This window comes from Lissotriton vulgaris, chromosome 7 (assembly GCF_964263255.1).
Source record: "Lissotriton vulgaris chromosome 7, aLisVul1.2, whole genome shotgun sequence".
Classification (NCBI taxonomy): Eukaryota; Metazoa; Chordata; class Amphibia; order Caudata; family Salamandridae; genus Lissotriton; species Lissotriton vulgaris.
In genome coordinates, this window is record NC_141695.1 from 341,537,306 (window position 1) to 341,559,385 (window position 22,080).

Sequence of the window (22,080 nt, forward strand, 5' to 3'; positions counted from 1 at the left end):
CTGCTTAATTCCTGCTCACTAGAAAAACATGAGGCAGAAATACACGATCTTATATAAGATGAGAAGCCAGACATCCTGCTTCTTACTGAAACATGGCTGTCGGACGCCTTTAATCCCAACATAGCTTCTGCTATCCCAGCGAATTATAAGATCATTAGGAAAGATCGGGAGGGGGGAAAGGTGGTGGTGCCACTGTTATTTTTAAAGAGGAGATTGGGTGGGCTTCTATCTCACTAGATCTGGTGGCAGGTGCAGAATGCTTGGGCTTCCGCTGCACTTTGTCATCTAAACATTGTATCGCTGGGATGCTGATCTACAGACCACCCGGCACATCTAGTAATGTTATTAGATTAGATTAGATTGGATTAGATTAGATTAAAATACTTGTAGAGCGCATGGCTGTCTCTGCAATGAGGCGTCCCAGTGCTGAAGCCAGACGAAGAGGAGGACAGGCGAGGAATTAAAGTTGAGAGAGAAGCCAGGTCTTCACCAGCCGTCTGAAGGCCTGGTGATCACAAATGCTACTGGTGTGAAGAGGGAGAGAGTTCCATAAGGCGGGGGCCAGTCGCCTGAGGGAGCGACCGCCAGATCTGGTCCTTCGAATGCGTGGGTTAGCCCACACTCTGGCAACTGTGCCATTAGTGAAGCAAGAGGCAAACCAGTTGTCCTATGAACCCTGTATAGGGCGCAGATCCTTTTTAGATAATAGCTATTACATCAAACCAAACACAATATGTTTTGTACACTGGGTCTTCTGAATTTATGTATTTGAAAGGGCCTTTATATGCAATAATGAAGAATAAGGAGCATTGGTAAAATAAACAGTTTGACCAAGATCACACAATTTGGTTAAGCTGGGATTAATCCTGGTTTTCTGGTTTCCTTTTGTACAAAATCAGCCACTACATGTATATCTGTTGGCATTCCTTTGTACCTCAAATGTTAATGCTTTGTGTCTATCTCTATGTGGATGAGGGCAGAGTGAGGTGCAGGCAGAGTCCACTTGAAAGATCAGCCAGTACTGGGCTCGAAATTCGAGCTGAGCCAGAGCCAGGCTTTAGGCTCGAGCCTGGCTCAGGCCTTCAGTGGCCCGCCCACCTCTTGTATTTCAGAATAAACTAAACGTCCGTCAATGATACATTTTGGTTTTACTTGGAAACGACCAGTCCGAATTGGGAATTACCAGTAGCAGGAGCACGCCTGAGGCAGGGAGCATACACTACTAGCAGAATGTCCAAGGCTGGCAAATTTTCAGTCCTGGCCTCAGGGCCCTGCCGCACCTCAAGGCCTTACCATTGGTGATGCACTAGAACGTCACCCATACAGGTCACCCAAGGTGCTTTAGGCTTAAGTCTTGCAGTGCCATTGGCTATCCTTCACTCATCCTGTCACCTCACCCTCTCCCATCTCGAGTCTGGGGGGGGGTCAAAAGGCCCAATTACCTCACTCCAAGCAGTGAAAAGGTAGAAGAGGGTGAGGAAGTGACAAGGCGATAAGCTGAAAACTGCTATTCGTTCAGTGAATCGTGCATTCACTGTGCAGGCTAAGCCTTTCAGTTTCCTGTGTCAGTGCTTGATGCAGTGAGGAGCTGTGTGGGTTCATGCACCAGTAGCTGTGCAATTGAAGCTGACTGGTGCAGGCATCAGAAGCCAGGTAAGTGAAAAAATACAATAAATGTTGTGTGCAGACATGGGACAGAGAAAGAGAGAGAGGGTGTATGTGTGTGAGACAAAGATATTTTGTATGTATGTTCATGTGATATTGAGTGTGTGACTGAAAGTGAGTGAATGAGAGTGAGTGGCAGGGAAGTAAGAGTGAGTGAACTAAAAATGAGTGAGCTAGTGTGAGCGGTAATAAGTGAGACTGAGTGAAACGTAGCAGTGAGAATAAGAATGACTGCAAGTGAGTCAGAGGGGGACAGTAAGAGTGAGTGAATGAATGAGCGTGAGACAGTGTGAGAGAATGATTATGTGAGTGAGTTAGTGTAAGAAAATGTATTGTTTCAATTAATAAAAATTGTTACAAAAGGCAGTGCGCGGAGTGTCATTCCAAAGAGTGAGTTAGTGAGTGAGTGAATGTGAGCATGAATGTGTGTGAAAATGAGTGAGTGTGAGACAGGGATTGGAGAATAAATGAGAGTATGTAAACCTTCAAGTGAAAATGAGTGAGTGATAATACTTAAGACTATGTGCGACTGAGAGTGAGAGAAAGTAAGAGTGAGCACAAGTAAGTGAGCGAGAGTGGCGTAAGAGTGAGTGGTTGAAAATGAATGAGCGTGAATGAATAAACGTAAGCGAGCATGAGTGAATGTAGGTGAGCACGAGTGTGTGTGTGTGAATGAAAATGAGTGAGTGAAAAGGATTAAAAAAGGAGAGAGTATGTAAAACCTAGACTGAAAATGAGTGGGAGAGAATAAGGAGACTATGTGTGAGTAAGACTCTGAGGCTGAGAGTGTGTGGCAGTGAGAGTAAGTGGGTAAAAAAGAATGAATATGAGTGAGTGAATGAATAAATATAAGTGAGCTCCAGTGAGAGTGTTTGTGTGAGTGTGATATGATTACTAATCTCCTGCAGGCCATGGTATACTGGAGGTAATTCTTGGCATGTGTGACACCCACAGTAAAATGCTGGAGTTGACACATTGGAGCTAAATCGTTGTATATGGCGCACCTGTTGCCAACTGCTGGCACGGGTACACTAGAGATTGATTATTCCTGAATTATTGGCCATCCATGCCAAATGCTTGCACTGGAAAATTGGAGGTAATTCTTAGCAAAATGAGCACCTGTATTAATTGAAGGAGCAGGTTCACTAGAGGTAATTTTTGGCATAAAAGACACTTGTGGCTAATGCTGGTGCTTGCATAATAGATGGACTTCTTGGCATAAAGGACATCCATAGCAAAATGCTGACATGGCTATCTTGGAAGTGATTCTTGGCATTTGTGGTACACGTGGCAAAATGCTTGTGCTAGCACACGAAAAATAATTCTTAGCATATGGGGTACCTGTGTCAAAATGTTGGCGCTGGCAGTCTAGATGCAATTCTTGGCATTATGGAGGACAACCATGTCATATGGGATGGGGTCACGGACAACCATGAGAAATTGCTGGCCCTGACTATCTGGAGGTATTATTGTTTGGGAAATGGGTCGCCCATGGTATTTGGATGCCAACAATGGCAAAATTCTGCTACTGGCATAAAGGGGCATCCACTTCATATGAGGGTCACTCATGAAAAATGCTGGCCCAGGCACAATGCAGATAATTGTTGACATGTAGGGTACCCACTGCACATTTCGTAAAAATGTGGTCAACTCCTGCGGAACTCTTTGGCACACCCTTGAAGACTTAAATATACAATGAGAGTCCTATGGCTTTTATAGCAAATGTGTACCCATTTTAGATGCCAGCATTCGGGGGAGTCGTACACCTTACAGCTTTCAGAGATCACCAACCGCCACTGTGTTGTGTGACATGGTGATGCATGTAGTGCGGTTAGCACTCTAGCGGACGCACGCACGCACTCATGCATCCGCAGGCCAGGCGTGGCCTGCGGGGTCCAATAAAAGGAGGGCGCGCGCTCGGGCACGTCACTTCCGACTAAGACGAGTGTGTGGTTTACTGGCTGGCGCTGCGCGCTAACACCCCTGCGCACGAGGCCTTGCCGGCCTGGCTAGGCCTGCACACACCCGCTCAACATTGCACAGAGATTGGCCAATGTCGCCGTTGCAAAAGTGAAGCCCCCCTCAGCTGAAATACTGCAATGGTCTGAACCCAGGAGTCCCGCAGACATAGGGTCCAGTGCTTTTAGGCCTCTCGCCCCCATAACGCGGCAGCTGTTCACACCTCCCCCGTTTCATTGCTCCTCTCCTCTTCACAAACCGTGCTACTGACCCCAAGTATGTTTTCCATTTTCACCACTGTTCAACTAGCAGGGTCATTTCATTAGATTTTCACCCTCTAAAGCCTGCCAGTTAGAGCACAGCGCAGGATTTACCAGGCCGGGTGAATACGATGTTACATTCTAGGTTTAATATGTCTTTTTATGCCACCGAAAGAGACACGGTATATTAAACTCTACTGTCTGGAAACTGTGATTACCACTGATTTAATATTTCGTGTATTCCTTACTTACCTTGACATTGGAAACACTCGTCCGCTAGGCATCAAAGCGCCTTGAGCCCCGTCGTAAAATATCATTCTGTGCCTGGCGAACATGTGACCTGTAAGACGGCACGTGCTCTGCGCCCCCTGGTGGCAGCCGTGGGCGGAGCTAGTGATCGGAGAGCACAGATTGGTGCCTGCAGTCAGTGATATGTTTACTTTAGCCAGTGGCAGGGACCTTTGCCCTCAGAATCCGCCACAGGGGTGTATATAAGCAGCCGACAGGCCAGCGGGCACAGGACCCCAGCTGCACCGCACGCGCTACCTCAGCTAACCTTCAAGCTCCTGCTCGCCTTCCGTGCTCCTCCCTCCTCCCCGCCAGCCCTCACAGCCATGGCTACCAGGTGGGGCATCTGTTCCGCAGGGAAGATCAGTCATGACTTCTTGGTGGCTCTGGAGACTCTGCCAGCCCACGACCACCAGGTACGTGGAGGGTACAAGTGGGGCTCTGAAGAGGCGTGGCAGGGCACGGGGCACAGTCAAGTAGGACAAGGGGTGCACGGTGCACCCAGCAGAGGCGAGCAAGTGAGGGCCAAAGCACGGGGTGCTACGTGGACTGCACAGGTGCCCAGGGATGGGTGATATTAGGAGGAGAGATGGACGGCGTGCTGGGCGAGTTACAGGACGTTCTTCTGAGTTTTCTGTCCCTCTGGACCAGAAGGACAGGAAGTTCCTGCTCAGTGCTTCAAATGGGAATATGGAAGTGGTACTCACTCTTCAGAATACCATGCCAGGACGTGCAGAACGGCACGTGCTTAGGGGTGCTCCCCAGACAGCATGGCAGGAGACTCACAAATGTTGTCAGTGCTTGTAAAAATAGGGCAAAGTCAGGGTAGGTGTGCACGCGATCTACAGAGCCAGCATTCAGGCTGGTGGCAAGCAAGGGTTGACACGCAGGAGTCTTGGCACAAAGGGCATGTACGTCTGTGCTTAGAGGACATACATGCCAGGTCTCGGCACAGACTTCTTGTGGAGGCTGGCAGTAAGATGCCCTGCACAGGGTGGGCAATGGGTTCTGCAGAGCAGACATCCAGGGCCATCCGCACAGAGGGCAGGGAGCGTTGCTCAGGCTAGTTCAGGGGTCCCAGCTCAGACAGCTGGTCAGTAATCTGCACACAGGGTATACCTGAAAATTGTGCTTCAATGGTCTCTGTATAGAAGGCAAGTCTGTTGGCTCCGCCCAGGGGTAGGCCCAACATTTCCATTACGTATTTTCGCAATATGCTTGTTACACAAAGTTTCTCAAATTACTCTATTTACACCATATCGCGTAATTACGTGCCAACCGTGGCAAGAATTTAGCACGAGCAGCACCCAAGAACAATGCAAACCACTAGAATTTGAGAAGCTGCTGCTTGTGGCACTTGGGTTGTCACAGCTCTGTGCATTGGCAGTGTCTCAGGGTACTTGCACTGAGAGTGTGCCAACGTTAGGGTTTGTCTGGTGTTCTCAGCACAAGAAAGGGCCTGGTCAGTTGCCAAAAACTGCTTCTGGAAGAATCACAAATCAAGCCTGATCCACAGCATGCTCAAATGAGTCTAAACAAGTGTTGGCAGTATGTGTGCATGTATGTATGCTGTTTTTGTGTAACGTGAACCTAGACAAAAGGCAGCGGTGCACTGTAGAGGGTGAATGATTGAAGTCAACATCAACAGTCAATGAGTGACTGAAGAGGTAGCTGGGTTATGGGAGTAAATGTGGACTGTTACTGCATTGTGATGTAATGTTCTTTAAAGAGGCCCATCTTCTGCTCTTTCCTAAATCGGAGCATGGTTGGGGCGGTCCTGAAGGATGCATGGATGTAAAAAAAAAATTGTACTGATTATAGTAATCATAGATAGAATAGTCCTATTGCTCTTTGCTTCCACGTTTTTGCCTCCAGTCTGATGGTGGCCTGACTGGGGGTGTGCCAAGAGCAACCAGAGATGATGGGCTTGTCAGACACATATACAGGTTAGGCGGTTGTGAAGGCTTTGTAATTGATGTAGCTAATTTTGAATATGGCACAGGCCAAGTAAGGAGAGCCAGTGGAGCTCAATCTGTATCGGAGTTATGTGGTCATATTTCTTTCTTTCACTTTCTTTAGTATTGTATTGTATTATAGTATTTTTTAGTGCTTGTTACACCTACGTGGGGATCTGAAATGCTTATCCATGTGGGTAGCACGCTACATCATGTGGGTGTGTGATTTAAGTATGTTGTCTTTGCTTCAAACCAGTTCTTAACTGTGTGATGGATGAGGAAGTATGAGAGATAGACACACAGGTGTATGATTTGCGTGGTGCTCACACTCTTTATTTTTATTTTTATTTATTTTTTTTGTCCTCATTTGCCTTCCCTTTCCGACAAGGGTAATACCAACCACCTTGCACGACTTAGAGACGTGATTTGATCTTCCGGTGGCAGAGATGTCCCAAAACAAGAAAGGGGGTATCTTTAACTCCATCTAGGTATTTTTCAACCTGTAGGACCAAATCGATTCTAAGCTGGCCCTGGTCCAGGAGCGTTGATGGCGTAATCATCGGACTCGGGGAAAAAAAAAAAACCAGGGTTCACCTCCAGTTAATTAAAAGATCCCAAAAAGCCAAATTACGTTTACTAGCTGTTCTTTTGAGGTCCATTTGAGAAGTTTCATATAAAGATGAAAGCCACCGAGTGTAATGGGGCAGTTTTTTCCATCCACTGTATACAGATCTGTCTTCTCGCCAATAAAATTGCATAGAAAAGTAAAGATTTCGCCTTGCCCTTAATATTGTCTTCTATCCCAAAGATGACGAGTGGAAGAGTTATAGACAAAGATGTATGTAAAATAGAGTTTAGAGTGTTCTTCACCTCTTCCCAAAAATTTGAAAGATCTGGGCAGTCTATGAACATATGTATATCATTGGCACCTACCATGTTACATTTATTACATTTTTTGTCTGGTAGGAATTTAGACAATTTTATTGGTGTTATGTATGCGCGGTGAATTGAAAATAGATGGTTACGTCTTAACCATGCAGGTTTTACCGTTTTGTACAGCAAGCCGCAGGATTGTTGCCATTTCTCGTCCCATGGAGTGTTAATCGCTGTTCCCCATACCTCATCTGGTAGTTTAAACTCTCCATCAAATTCTTCTAGCATCTGCCAGTACCATGTAGCTACTTCTTTCCCTCCAATGGGTCGCTCCACCAGCATTTGTTCTAATGTGCTAATTTTCCCGATGTTGGTGTCTATACGACTCTGTGATCTCACCCAGCTATCTAGTTGGATATATTTAAATCTAGATATTCCTGTTCCTACAAGTTCATGTAATTAGTTCCAGGATATTAATTTCCTGTCTATAAACAGTTGGCCCCACCTAATAATACCTGCTTGTTTTATGATATTTCAGAGGCTGTCTTTCAGAAATGGTGGTAAGCCGGGTGAGTCCCAAATTGGAGAATACGTAGAATAATATGACAAGCCTATTTTTTTTCTTACGTTATTCCAATTTTTAGCCCATGATTGTGCCATTTTAAGTCTAATTTTTTTGAAAAATTTGTGACTTCCAAATTTAAACATAAAACCCTCTGGTGTTAAATTTGCCCCCAATAAAATTGCTTTGTACATGGAGTTAGGAGTTAGATTAGATGGTGTTTTTAGAAACATTCTTGAGTGTGACATCTGGAAGGCCCATGAGTAGTACAACAAGTCTGGGAGTGCAAGGCCCCCCTTTTCCCTTCTTCTTCTTACTTTTTTCCATGCTATTCTTGTTGTTTTACAATTCCATATGAAGGAATTAATTTCTCTTTGGGATTTTTCAATTTGTTTCTGTTCAAATGCAATTGGGATTGTATTAAAAATAAAAGTGAACTTAGGGAGGACACACATTTTAACTAAATTTACTCTGCCCGTTATAGAGAGTGGTAAATGTGACCAGGACTTTAAAAGTTTTTTACTTTCAATATGTATTCTTTCTAGATTATTGAATCCAATATTATCCACTTCCTGGGTTATTCTTATTCCTAAGTAACGCATAGATGTTGAGATGTTTTCCCCTAACTGAATATTTGGTAGGTTCCATACCATAATCTCCGTTTTGCTGGAGTTAATGTTGTATCCCGATATCTGGCCGAAGTTCTCAGCACATGCAATGATAACTGGAATTGTCTTGACTGGGTCAGATGTGCAGACCAAAATATCATCTGCATATAATGCTACCCGCTTTTCCCACTCTCCATAGCTAAAAGATGGAATATTAGCCTTGTTCCTTAAAAGTTGAGCGAACGGTTTAATATATAAGTTGAAAAGGAGCGGAGAAAGCGGGCAGCCCTGCCTTGTACCTCTAGTTATATTAAAGGCATCGGTTAAACCCCCATTAATCATTAGCCTAGCAGAAGGTGTATTTTATAATAGTTTAATTGTTCTACAGAAACCTTCCCCACAATTGAATTTTTTTAATACGTCGTTTAGATAGAGCCAATTGACTCTATCAAACGCTTTCGTTGCGTCTAAGGTCAGAGTAGCCAGGGGTGCGGAAACGGCAGTTGCGATGTCTATGGCCCCCACTAGTTCATGAGTTAACTCCTCTAGTTATCTCCCTTTGATGAATCCCTTTTCATCAGGGTAGATAATATTATTAATGACGCTAGCAAGTCTTGTGGAGATAATATTTGTGAATATTTTGTAGTCACTATTAAGAAGTGATATTGGTCTGTATGACCCACACTCTAATGGAGATTTTCCAGGTTTAGGAATGAGTACTATGGTGGCTTCTCCCCAAGACTTAGGTGGTAGATCTCCATTTATTAAGATACTGTTAAAAAGTACCGTGAGTTCTGGAGCTATGATATGTTCAATGGATCTGTAAATTACTCCCGGCAGACCATCCAGCCCTGCCGCTTTTCCCTTTTTTGAATGGCGAATTGCTTTTATTACTTCTTCCACAGAAATCTTTTTCTCTAATGATTTATTCTGTTTCATTGATAAGGTTGGAAGTGTAATAGCAGCTAGCCATCTATCTCTTGCTTGTTGGTCATTGGGGAGATCTTCTTTGTAGATCTCTTCAAAAAATTCAAATAATGCATTTCCTATTTCTTGATTAGTTGATATAGTCTCAGTCTCTCATGTAACCTTGATTTCTCTAATATAGTTAAGGGCTTTATCAGCTTTTATTTTCCATGCCAATATTTTTCCTGCAGCTTCCCCGAACTCAAAGTGGGAAGATTTACTCCCTTCCCACCTTTTATTTATTCTTTCTTGTAGAGTGTTTTCCATGTGATTTTTCAATTCGGCCAGTTGACTGTCAAGTGAAGAGATTTGCCCACGTGGCACTGTCATATCCTCATCCTGTTGTCATTATAGGATGTCAGCGTTCAGAGTATTTGACTATTTGGGAGCTGTAGGGTGGACTATCTTAGAGTCCTCTGATGACTAGCAATTTGTGGCAGATCTCTTTAGTCTTGGCAGACCTGTTTGGCTCGTTATTGAGTAGTTATTTGAGCAGGCTGTTATAGCCTGTGTCTGTGCCACCCAGTTACCAACAAGGTTGCCCAGGCCCTTTCATACATTTTATTCCTGTCTTCTAGATGATGTGGGATCAGCTAATGAACTGTATTATGTTAGATTATGATGACATGTATGGTATCAACCTGTTTAACATCCCCTCGTTTGCTACTCCCAGGACTGCATTGCAGTAGTCCAGCCGATTGACCACTAAATCTTGGAGTAGAGTCATATGGACAGATAAAGGAAGGAGTTGGAACACTTTCTGAAGCAGCTTCAGCATGTGAAAACAAGTGCCTGAATCAGCCATAGCATGGTCTTTTATGGATAAAGAGAGGTCTAGATACACATCCTGATTTTTTGTCTTGGATGTCGGGATGGGGCAGGGCCTTATTCTGGTAGCCACCAATCGGGGGACCTCAAGATTTGTGCTTTGCCTTACAGAAGAACTTCCGTTCTACTAGCATTCAACTGGAAAAAAATATTTGTCATCCAGTCAGAAATAGCTTGTATCCTGTCTGCAAAGAGCAGTTTTGTTTCCTCTGTGTTATTATCAAACATCAGAAGGAGTAGCATGTCGACCTCCTTTGGATTTTTATTGTGAGGAGGTATAATGAACTGTGGGGCTTGGCTGGAGTGCAGTGTCCTATTTTTTTGAGAGAGAGTTGGATCCAGGCCATGTATCATTCTTGGCAGTGTGCTCTATAGTATCCAGGGTGAATCCAAGTGACTTAACGTTGGGTGAAAGATGGGATTTCAGACAGTCCAAATACATGTTATTGAGCCAGGTTTAGACTGGCTGTTGATTTTTTTTGTTCTTCACAAAAAGCAGTAGTTCAGTCCTTTTGGGTTTGAGCTTCAGCTGGTGCTCTACATCCAGGTGTGGATGAGGTGCTGGCAATGTTAACCTCTTCGATGCGTCGGATGGCCCCCGGCCGTCCGACGCAACGGTGGGCATGTGCGTCGGACAGCCGGGGTGTTCTGTGCATGCGTCAAATTTTATCAACTTTCCTTCGACCACTTTCTGAGTCCACACGCAGGATGTGAAATGCCATTTTCACGTTTTCTAATGTTCCCACTGTGTCCATCCGGACCTCTTGAAAGAACACGGCTGAATCAAAAGTTCAAGGACGGTGTGAAAACAATATGAAAATGAACTTCATAACGATCGGGACATGACTTGAGCACACTGAAGGATTGATATATGGACATAAAGCTGTTTTATATACATTTAGAGAAACCTGATAGTATTTCGTACTAAAGAAGTGAATCATGGGAAATGACCCCTGACAAAGGGCGTTTAGCCCAAAATGCATTGGGTTTTTATTGAATAAAATGCTTTCCGAGATGAACTTTTGCTTCAGCCGTGTTCTTTCAAGAGGTCCGGATGGACACAGTGGAAACTTTAGAAAATATGAAAATGGCATTTCACAACCTGCATGTGGACTCAGAAAGTGGTCGAAGGAAAGTTGATAACATTTGTGATGAATGAAAGGATGAACCATGAGGAATAAAAGGATTACCACGAAGGAATATTATTGCCAAAGCAGAATATTTCAGCTGTGCAATTGGTTGAGGTGTAATGACGCCCCACTTCTAAGTTGCAAATAATGATAGACCCATTTCTCTTCTCCCTTACCATGTGACAATTCTAGAGCGCCTAGTCAGTAAAACCATACGCTACTTCTGGGAACTAATCAAACGTTGGAAGATGTACAATTCGGCTTTCGCCCAGATCATGGAACTGAGACTGCATTTGTAACAGTCCTGGATGAACTTAGAATGCGAGCAGACAGAGGTCAGTCGGCTATATTGATCCTACTGGCCATGTTTGCCGCATTCAATACGGTCAATCATAAGATCCTTCTGAGGCGGCTCATGGAAATTGTGATTGAGGGCATGGCACTGAAATGGTTCCAGTCTTACCTTTTGAATAGACAGCAAGCAGTGGCTTGACCCCCTTTCTATTGAAATATGGTACCATTCAGCATGATGTCCCCTAAGGATTGGCAATCAGCCCGATTCTATTTAGTATGTATATGTGCCTGTTGATTTCAATTATCTGATCTTATAAAATCAATTTGGTGAATTATGAGGATGATACGGAATTCATTTTGTCTCTAGAAGGAAATCAGTCAATACCACTCAACAGTTTTCATGAATTTATGCAAAAAACTGCTAGATGGCTTACGGACAATTTTCTGCAGTTCAACTGATATAAAACAGAAATCCTGTACTACACGGCTAAGAAAGTCCCTCTTCCGCTCCCAGCTAATTTCTGGCCCAATCCTACAGATAAGCCCCCAACACCTTCTGAGGCAGTTCACAATCTGGGGGTGGTTTTTGACGACAAGTTGAGCCGAGACAGCCAAGTAAACAAAACAGTGGGAACATGCTTTTCCCTTATCAGAGCACTGCGGAAAATACTCCCAATGCTACCAATGACAGCCAGGGCACTTGTGGTGAGAAGTGTCATTCTGAGTCGACTGGACTATTGTAAAGCACCTCCTACTATACTAAACCTGGTATCAGATACCCTTGCCCCAGTTATTCAGGAAGTGATTAATGCCTCTCTGGCCTCAGGCCTGGTTCCCTCTACCTGGAAACAAGCTAGAGTTAAGGCCCTGTTGAAGAAACCCAACCTCAACCCTGAAGATTGGGCAAATTACCGCCCCATCTCACTCTTGCCCACTATCAGCAAACTTACGGAGAAATATGTTAATTCTATACTTGCTGCTTTTCTGGAAGATAACAACTCCTTACATTCCACACAGACAGGTTTCAGGAGAAGCCAGGGCACTGAAACAGCCCTCATTACAGTGGTTGAGGAAGCAAGGAAAATCGTAGACAACGGAAACCATGCGGCCATATTACTATTAGATCTTAGCGCGGCCTTTGACACCGTGAACCATTCCATCCTGTTACACAGGCTGGAGGAAGTTGGTGTCTCGGGCCGCGCGCTACAGTGGCTGCATTCCTTCCTGTCTGACAGGACCTTTGTGGTCTTTGAAACGAGGCCTCCTCCCCTCAAATGTGTCTTCATTGCGGTGTTCCCCAGGGTTCGTCCCTCAGCCCCACCTTATTTAACATTTACATGAGGCCTTTGGCTGAGGTGGTGCTCCCCTGGGGAGTACAACTGGTAACGTATGCAGACGACACACAACTTATTATTTCATTAACCACCCATCGCGCCCCTTTTGAAAATCTCTCTACCTGTCTTAATAAAGTTTGGGAATGGATGGATGAATACTTCCTAAAACTTATTGGGACGAAAACAGAGGTGATGATGTTGGGACACAAGACACCTACCACGGTGGAGGATTGGTGGCCGGATAGTCTAGGCCAACCACCCAAGCCCAAAACTCAAATTAAGAGCCTTGGGGTGTGGTTGGACCCAGCTCTTAACTTTTCAGTACAGGCCCGGAAGGTAGCTGCTACATGTTATGCACTCATGAGGCTTCTGAGGAAAATTATCACCCTTCTTCCCTTCGAAGCTAGAAGGATCTCTGTTCAGGCGTTGATATTATCTCGCCTGGACTACTCAAACGCACTATATTTAGACACCCCTCAAGGGACAATCAAGATCCTGCAGACCGTGCAGAACTCTGCTGCGCGTATGTTGCTGAACGTCCCACAGAGAACTTCTGCCAAACCTGCACTCCGTCAGCTTCATTGGCTGCAAGTGCAACATAGGATCGAATTTAAAACTCTGGTTACGGTCCATAAAGCAGTCAATAAATGAGGACCTGCATTGATGCAATCATTATTCTGTCCGTACTCCCCTGGTCGGGAATTAAGATCTTATAACAAATATCTCTTGACAGTCCCCAAAATAAGGCGAGTGCGTATGGGTGGCCGACGCTTCTCCCTACAGGCCTCAAAACTCTGGAACAATCTTCCAATTTCCATCAGACTGGAAGGCAACCCTCTTAGTTTCAGGAAGATGTTGAAAACCCTCCTGTTTATCTAGACTTGGTGAATGAACGTTGGTCTAAAGCGCTGGGATGCCTTCGGGTAGCCATGCGCGATACAAATACGTAATCATTCATTCATTCATTCATTCATTCATTCATTCACATTGAGCGCCACAAATTCCCTGATCATGAAACTTCAAAGAATTCAGACAATAGCGGCAAAGCTAGCTCTAAAGAAACCACGCAGATCTTCTGCATCTCTGTCCCTTAAAGAGCTCCATTGGCTCCCAAAACTACATAGGATAAGGTTCAAATCACTCTATATCATCTTCAATACCCTGCATGGACTTGGGCCGGCGCCTCTGCTGAAAAAGTTTGTCTGGTATCCCCCGACAACAAGCCTTCAATCCTCTGCAGCCCATCTGGTTAGCACACCCAGATTCAGAACCACCAGGTTTGGAGGAAGAGCATTTAGCTCTGCAGCTGCTCGTTTATGGACCGAACTCCCACCTAATCTTAGGCAAATAGAAGATTTCTTACACTTCAGGAAGAAGCTTAAAGCTTGGCTCTTCCCAAGGTCGTAATGCAGATCTGTCATCTTCATGGTAATATGTGCAAATAGGGGAGCTAATGTAATCCCAATGCCAGGATACCTGTGGGGTGACGGCGCGCTTTATAAGACTTTATTACATTACATTACATCTCATGGAACTTGGTTGTTCCTTGGAATGACCATCAGCCCAGGAAACACCCGGGCATCCTGTGCCCACTCTAGTTGAAGCTCCTTTCCGCTGGGGACATAGACCATAGTGTGACAATTTTTTACCCCTAACCATGGTAACCATCCTTAAGGTACCTGCTTTCTTAATGGAACTCACACAGTCATACCTGGCAGAAAGATCTGGGTCATGCAGTTGGCATAAAAGAGTGAGGTTTCTTGCATTGGCTGTGGTATCAGAGTATTGCCACATCACTAAAAGTACTGAACTGTTTGATAGACCCAGCCGGAGGAAAATTACTAATGAGCCCTTATTAGGACTTACACATCAAACACACCTCCCGGTCTTAACATACATTGCAAGGGCATCTCTGAACAGTGGCCAAGTAGGGGCTTGCAAATTGTGAGTCTTGCCTTAATTTTTCCTGCAAAAAGTAGGTTTGGCTGGAACAAATGTTTCTGTAACAAAACCTTTTTGCATGATTTTGATTTTGTATTTGTAAAACATGCAAAAATATATATTATTGTTAAAACTGAGGAACTGGGGAAGTTAACTGTGCGTGCCCCTAATACATACATGAGACAGGGCAGGTGGGTGAGGCCAAGTTCTACATTACCGAGAAGGAACACGTTTGAAAAGGGAAGGGTAAGCTGGAACATCTGAATACATTCCTGAAGAAAAGGTTCTCATCAGTGCTATCCTCCTATATAATTGCTGTAACAATGGTTTGTCACCTACTAAATTAAAAGCAGGATTCAGAACTGCCAGCTTCAGATAGGAAGAGAGCTGGTTAACATCGGGGAGGGGGGGGCAATCATTTGTTATTTTTTGCATTAAAGAAATGATCACGGCAGGGAAACTTAAAGAGCAAAGACTACATATACCTTATTTAGACCTTGGGAACATTCAGGCATGCTGGCGGAGTCAGAGAAGCCTGTACTGGTGCACATTGGAGCTACTGCTGCTTTTGTGGTTTCTCTGACACCTGGAGGGGTTAGGTCTCCAGGGAGCTCAATAGCTGCACCTTTATTGGGAAAGAAATAAAAAATGCACTAAGAGGGGTCTCTTTAGCTTAATTTCACAGTGTGTGAACACTATGGGGGTAATCCTGACCAGCCCTGACCTGGGCCCGGTCATTGAGCACCACACTCACGAATACCTCCTGTTCTTCTTTTTCCAGGCAGTTGCTGTTGCAGCGAGGGATCTTGGCCGTGCCCAAGAATTTGCCAAAAGCCACAACATCCCCAAAGCCTACGGTTCCTATCAAGAGTTGGCCAAAGACCCGAATATTGGTGAGAACCACAGTGTCTTGACGGGAAAGAACATTTAGGAGTGGAAGTGGGTGAGAAGCCTGGAGGAAGAGGGGCCTGGAACAGCAGGCAGAGAACATATGCGAAAGGTCCACCGTGAAACAACAGCATTATAGACCTAGCACAACATGCCAATCGCAAACCTAGGGGGGCCGAGTGGGGCATAATGTGCTGTAGCCTAGAAAGGGTAGAAGAAGTAAATAGAGCTGGATGATGGAAGGGCAGCAAATGTAAACACTTTCAATTTGAACGCCTTACCTTGCCCCTTTCAAAAAGAAGAGACTAGGGGGCTCTAGATTCTCTATTCTTGCCCGTCGTATTTGGAATTCTCTTCCCCCAGAGATCAGATTTGCTTCCGAGTACAAGAGATTTCGGAAGCTTCTGAAGACAAGCCTATAATCAAGCTGATGTAAGATCATGTGCTGGCTTCTGTTACTTAGCGCCAAGAAACCTCCCCGGTGAACCAGCGCTTTACAAAACCCAATAACATATAATATTTGCCGCATTGCACCCATTAATGTAACACAAGCAGCCCATCTTGATTCACCCACTCAAACACAGACAAGTTCCCAACTCAGAGATACACAAACAATCTAGACTTGACACATACCTATTAGGACAGTAAAAATTGTTCAGACATTTCATACCATGACAGACAAGCTCGGAAATCAGTAAATAATACCTTTCCAGTATGGGCCGGCTGCCAGATGACATCTCCGAGCTGGGAAGCCACCTGCGTTTGAAATCACATGCTGGGCACAGTCAGCTCAGAGAAACAATTGTGCTATTTTGTGTCCTTATTGTTAAAATCGTTCAATCTTGCTACAGTCTTTGGCAATTTAAATATTCCAAAAAAAGCCGGACGATCGTCCTGCACTTCTTGTCCTGAAGGTCTTTGCAGTGATGTGTTTCTTTATCTTTCTTGTGGAATATCACATGTTGATAGTTTTAATTTTCTTTAGATCTGCGGAAGTCAACCTTGAATGGGGGCTACTTTTTGCTCTTCTTCCAGATGCACCATGCTGCAGATCTGCAAGTGTTTTTGCCATGGATTGTAATTGACAAATTGCAAATCGCTTTATATCTGCAACAAATGGAATTGTTTGTGAAATGAATAATTTTCTTCCACTAATAAATCAAGTAATTTCTTTAAGAAATCGATTTGAGCAAGAACCAAACAGATGTGTTATTGTTTAGTGTTGTGCGAGTGTTTCATGGATCGCCAGCAAACGATTTTGGCCCAAAATGTGACTTTATAGCACACATTTGTTTGCCCACTGTGAGGTTTGCAGTTTTCTATCCTCTGTGGTCTCCTCTCCTCATCTGCTCTTTTGTAGGATATGCAAAGTTTGCCTACAATTCCTAGTCTTAGCATAGATTGCTGTTTCCTGTAATATACGATATTTGCCGTGTCTCATCTCTACAACCCATTGTGCATGATTACGTTTTCCTGGGATATGTGAATGGTCGCACAGTCTCCTCTTCTCAGAATCATGTATGTTTACTTCTTGGAAATGTGATGCCTGTTGTGGTCCCCTTTCAGGCCATTGTGTACATCTGTCTTTCCCTGAGATTTTGATCTTTTGCTGAATCCTTTCTTCTGCAATCATGTCTAGTTGCACTTCGTTGGTATATGCGATGTATGTATTGTCTACTCTCCTCAGCCTCCTGTATACATTTGCTCTTTCCTGGAATGTTTGATATATGAATTGCCTTCTATCCTCAGACATATTCTATTTTTTACTTTCCTTTGGCCATGTGATGCTTGCTGTGTTTCCTCCTCCAACATTGAGTGTGCTGGCCTGTCCATGTTGTTTGTGATACTTCCTGTGTGTCTTCATCAGCAAGTGTGTTTATTGTCCTGGATATTTATTAGGTTTGCTGTTTTTCGGACATGGTATGCTCTTTATGCATGCTATGTTGCACAACTAAGCTGCCGCCATTTTTGTTCAGGTATGTTCTGCCTCCCTGTTACCATAGCAGTTGGACAAATTGTAAGATATGATACCACCTCTGTGTCTCCTCTTATCAAGCATTGGCCATTCAGGTGTATTTTCCTTCTTAGCCATTCAATACATTGCCATGGAACTCAAGCTGGTTTTAGTCCTCTTATTACACTTTGTATATTGGGTACTAGATCGTTTTCGTACAACCTCTTCAGCTAATGTGTAGATAGCCCTTCCCAGAGGAATTCATGATACTTGCGCAATCTCCTCTCATTGGCTGCTGCATAACTGCTTTTAGGATGGGAAGGTCCCCTGCTTGAACTTGCAAGTATGCACTCCTGCCCTCTTTTACCCAAGATTGAGTCTGTTGCGGATTTTTAATATTTATTTGGCCTCAGCGGTCACTATCATCATGGTTTATACGAGGAGAACTGCTTTAGCCATGACGTTGAGACCCAGAGTAAGGCTCTGTGTTTTGGAGGGGCATATCATATGTGCCCTCCCTAGTAGGTTTAACTACCATCAGCTCACCATGTTACACAAGACAGGCTGTGGTCGCAGCGTGTAAATTGATAATGGTGGCACATGCCTTTTTATAATCTGTTGCCTGTTGCAGGGCGAGGGGCCTATTGGTTTCGCCATTGCCCTACCTTAGGTAACTGGGTCCTTTGTTACATTCCGAATGCTTGGATGGGGCACTGATGTGCATGGTAGGATGATCCAGGGGTGTGAGGGTTAATTATGTTGGACAAAATGTAGGTTGGAGTAATACTCAATCGTGTGTGAGGGATGTAGATAGCGGTCTCATTAAAAGTTCAGAGGCAGCATTTTGCTGTGTCTAACAATGTTATAATTCCCAGTGTTAACCTCATTAGGTTAGTGGGAGGTGTGTGTAGTTTGAAGTCAGTGGTCTCCTTAGAAGTGCAAGGTTAGTCTTTTGACAGGGCCTGCCCATTCATTTTCCTGAAGTTGCTTTTCACAAAAGGTTGATAGGCGTGAGGGCTTCCTTCCTTCATTGTGCCCTTGTTTTCGTTTCTTCCAGTGGAGAGTCTAAGCCTTGCCTCCTCATGATCATCATCACCGGAAGACAAAGTGTGGCTGATCTGTCAGGGAATGGATATGCAAAGTAGCAGAACCTCCTTGGTTGAGTCCCAGAGCTACACCAATAGAATTCACAAGCTCAATGTGGAAGGCTATTGTAAGAGAAGGTCTGAAACCCAAGCCCAGTGTTGCAGAACTTCTCACTGACCAGCCTAGGCGAAACCTCGAAAGGCATTGGATAATCATCACCTGAAGAACTCTTCTATGATCTGCTTGAAGTGCTGTGAGTCTGCCATGGACAGACGTCTGCTTTTCTTGATGAGAGAGAGGTGGTAGAGATATCCCTTCAGGGGGAGTTTGTCCAGAGGAGCAGCCCAGCCATAGCTGCCTGGTGGGTATGCTGCCTAGATAAACGGATTGACACTAGGAATTGAAGTGAGTATGGCGCCATGAGCGAATTAGCCCTTTCGATGCTGATGACGAGCTCAGCTCGTCATCAGCCACGGGTGGCGTGTTCATCACCACCCCCTTTTCTGAATCGTTTTTGGCCACCATAGGTGTGGCAGGGTATGCTCAGACATGAGTCCCTTTCTCACTGCACCATCAGGATTCAAGCAAGCCGGGTCGAAGACGGCTGAAATGCCAGAAACCGGTCCCCGGTAGCTTGTCTGCTTTCTGGTGAAGAATTGGCTTGGTAGTTTAGTCTGCCCTGTTCCCATGATGCACTGGGCCAGGGACAGACTGATTTGCATATAGCCAGGTTCTGAGCTGGGATGGTGCAGTGAGATAAATAATGGTGATGGATCAAGCCCTGATCTTTGGACTGGGTAAGAGTGGTCTGCTTAATTCAGACATTCTGTTCATCACCACCCCCTTTTCTGAATCACTTTTTTGAGTCGTGGCACTTCATCTGAGGTAAACAATTTCGGCGAGCACAAGGTAAGTGGCTTTCTTTTTTTAAATTTGTATTATCCCTGGTCGTCTGTCGACTGCCGTCCTCCCCCACACCCACCCCCGCTCTTACCTGCACCGGCCATCACTGGACAGCAAGCTTAAGAACCGCCCTGGACGTCAAAAGCTCTAGCTACGCCACTGCTACAGCCTCATCATTCTCCTGGAACTTGTGGGTGGACCATGTTCCTTGTTTGTTTGGACCAGGAACGCCGACTCCAGGAACTGTCCCTGCTTGTCTGGTCGTGTCAGAAGCTGCCAGATGAAGGCAGGTGGACAACTTAGAGCTGTGACCACATTCGTTGGTGGCAGCTCCAAATCTCAAGGACTGCTGCATTTAGCCCTGGTAAATCTGCTCTCGCCAAGCTTGAGCGCCAGGTGAACTGGTGAACTTGAACTACAATATTTAATGGGCCAGATCATCCAAAGAAGCACAGAAAGCCTGACCTCTGGTCACTGAACATAAAGAAAGATACTCAGGAAGCCTCATTGAGCATTTACCCATTAAGATATCCCATGCTCCTTAGATGAATCCCATACTCTTTAGAATTACCATAGCTGTTGAACTCTTGTATCCCACACGGTCTCTTTGTGTATTATTTCCTAGTGGCAGAATAAAGCACTTTTTTCTTGTTAAAGTAAAATCACTAGCTGCTATGTTACCTGTAACTCGCTGATCCTCTTGTAAAGCGCTCTGATACCTCCGGGTCTAGCTAGCGCTATATAAAAGTTTTCAAATAAATACATACATTTGTTATGGGGTGATATTATATGACTTGTTGGGTTATGAGTTTCTAAACCCACTCTACCTCCTTGAGTAAGCCTGTAACTACTTGCTTCAGTACTCAGAGCCTCAAGCTCTAAAGGGGTTCATTTAGTGCTCAGTTTGTCAGTATCCTCAGTGGGATGGCCCCGGGACATCATTGGTAAACTGATTTGGTGACCACGGTTGATGCCCTATAGCCACTGTGTGCTTCTTGATCCCCAAAGCAGTCAAGACACCTGGGATATCTGCTGGACATGGAGCCCCCTCTCATGAGTCATGTGGGTTGGGTCTCCTTCCTTGATAGTGTCTGCCTGTGTTATAATCTCTTGTTAGTCATTTTATATACCCTCCTTCCCCTGGTATGGTATGTCTGTGGTGAACTGTTGTCTTAGTCAATGCACATGTTCAACTCTCCTCTTGCATAGTGGATGCTCTCCGTAAACTCACTTCTCAGTCTTATTGTATATTTGTCCCTCTTCCGGGCATAGGAGGAGCTTGTGGTATTATCTCTCTTCAGTCATTTTATACGCCTTTGGTGTCTCCTCAGACATTGTGTACGTTGGAGCTCTGCACACTGAGCACAGGGCTGTGGTGCTCCTCTTCATGAAGGCACAGAAGAATGTTCTCTGCGAGAAGCCCTTGGCCTTGAACTCCAAGGAAGTGAAGGAGCTAACCACAGCCGCCCGCAAACAGAATGTCTTTCTCATGGAGGTAGGTGCCACCCCTCAGAGCCTGCAAACAAGTGTCCACAGATAGATCCGTTGTAAGAGCATCTCCCCGGTGGGCTATTGTGTCCTGTCCCCTAGGGGCGATTCCTATCGACAGAACAATTTTCCGACCCGAACAGCTCGCAACAGTCTCAGTGTTCCCCTCCTTCTGGAAGTAGTTTTGGTTATGGAAAGAATCCCCGGTCTAGATAATCTCTTCACAGTACCAGTGTGCCCCTTTGTGTTAATCAATCACTGATAAGAACCTGCTGTTAGCCACAAGCATCGCCTTCTAAATGATGCCAATGTCCTTTCCAGTGAACTATTCCTGATAAGAATGTCCTCCCTTTACTCTTCAGTTTTAAATAATTGAAGGTTTTAAGAATATTTGGCTTTAGCCTCAGAACATATTGACCTCTTCTGCTGTGTCTTGTAGGCCATGTGGAGTCGTTTTTTTCCAGTCTCGGTGCAGATCCGCACCCTGCTATCTCAGAAGGCCCTGGGGGAGGTGAAGGTGGTCCGGGCTGAGTTTGGGGCCAACATCCACAATGTCCCTCGGCTGGTGGAGAAGGAGCTTGGGGGAGGATCAGTCTTGGATATTGGCTGCTACTGCATCCAGTTTGCCATGATGGTCTTTGGAGGCGAGAAGCCAGAGTCGATTACAGCCAAAGGGTTCCTCTACGAGACGGGTAAGCAACATCTTGGAGAAGGTGCAGGGGCAATTATGTAGGGTTCATTCCACATGAATTTGGGAACAATGTTGAACGCCTTTGGCTGTAAATCAGACCCAACATGATTAAACATTGTGAATAAGTGATTTTGAATTGCATGGGCAGAATTTCTAATGGCTGTGGCATGCTAGGATATTAAGGGACTATATACTCATGGGAGGTGGGTTGCTTGAAGTAAAATAAAAGAGCACAAAAGCAAAAAGGTATCTTTGTAATCTTTATGTTTCATTTTCAGGAGTGGAGGAGACGGTGACAATCATCCTGCAGTACTCTGGAAAGCGAGAGGCCATCCTCACCTGTACCATCATGGCTGCCATGCCCAACCAAGCAGCAATCTGTGGCACAAAGGGAATCATACAGGTAC

The 22,080-nt window shown here is 44.8% G+C and overlaps 1 protein-coding gene across 1 annotated transcript in view; it reads left to right on the forward strand.

Annotated features, from left to right (window-relative positions):
* Positions 1–4,304: 4,304 nt before the first annotated feature.
* Positions 4,305–22,080, forward strand: part of DHDH (dihydrodiol dehydrogenase) — a 141,556-nt gene continuing 123,780 nt past the window's right edge. Inside the window, exons 1-5 of the mRNA XM_086930217.1 lie at positions 4,305–4,588; positions 15,445–15,556; positions 20,826–20,989; positions 21,422–21,674; positions 21,952–22,076. Of these exons, the coding sequence (XP_086786343.1) occupies positions 4,499–4,588; positions 15,445–15,556; positions 20,826–20,989; positions 21,422–21,674; positions 21,952–22,076 (744 nt within the window). The 5' untranslated portion in view covers positions 4,305–4,498. The remainder of the gene's footprint in view (positions 4,589–15,444; positions 15,557–20,825; positions 20,990–21,421; positions 21,675–21,951; positions 22,077–22,080) is intronic.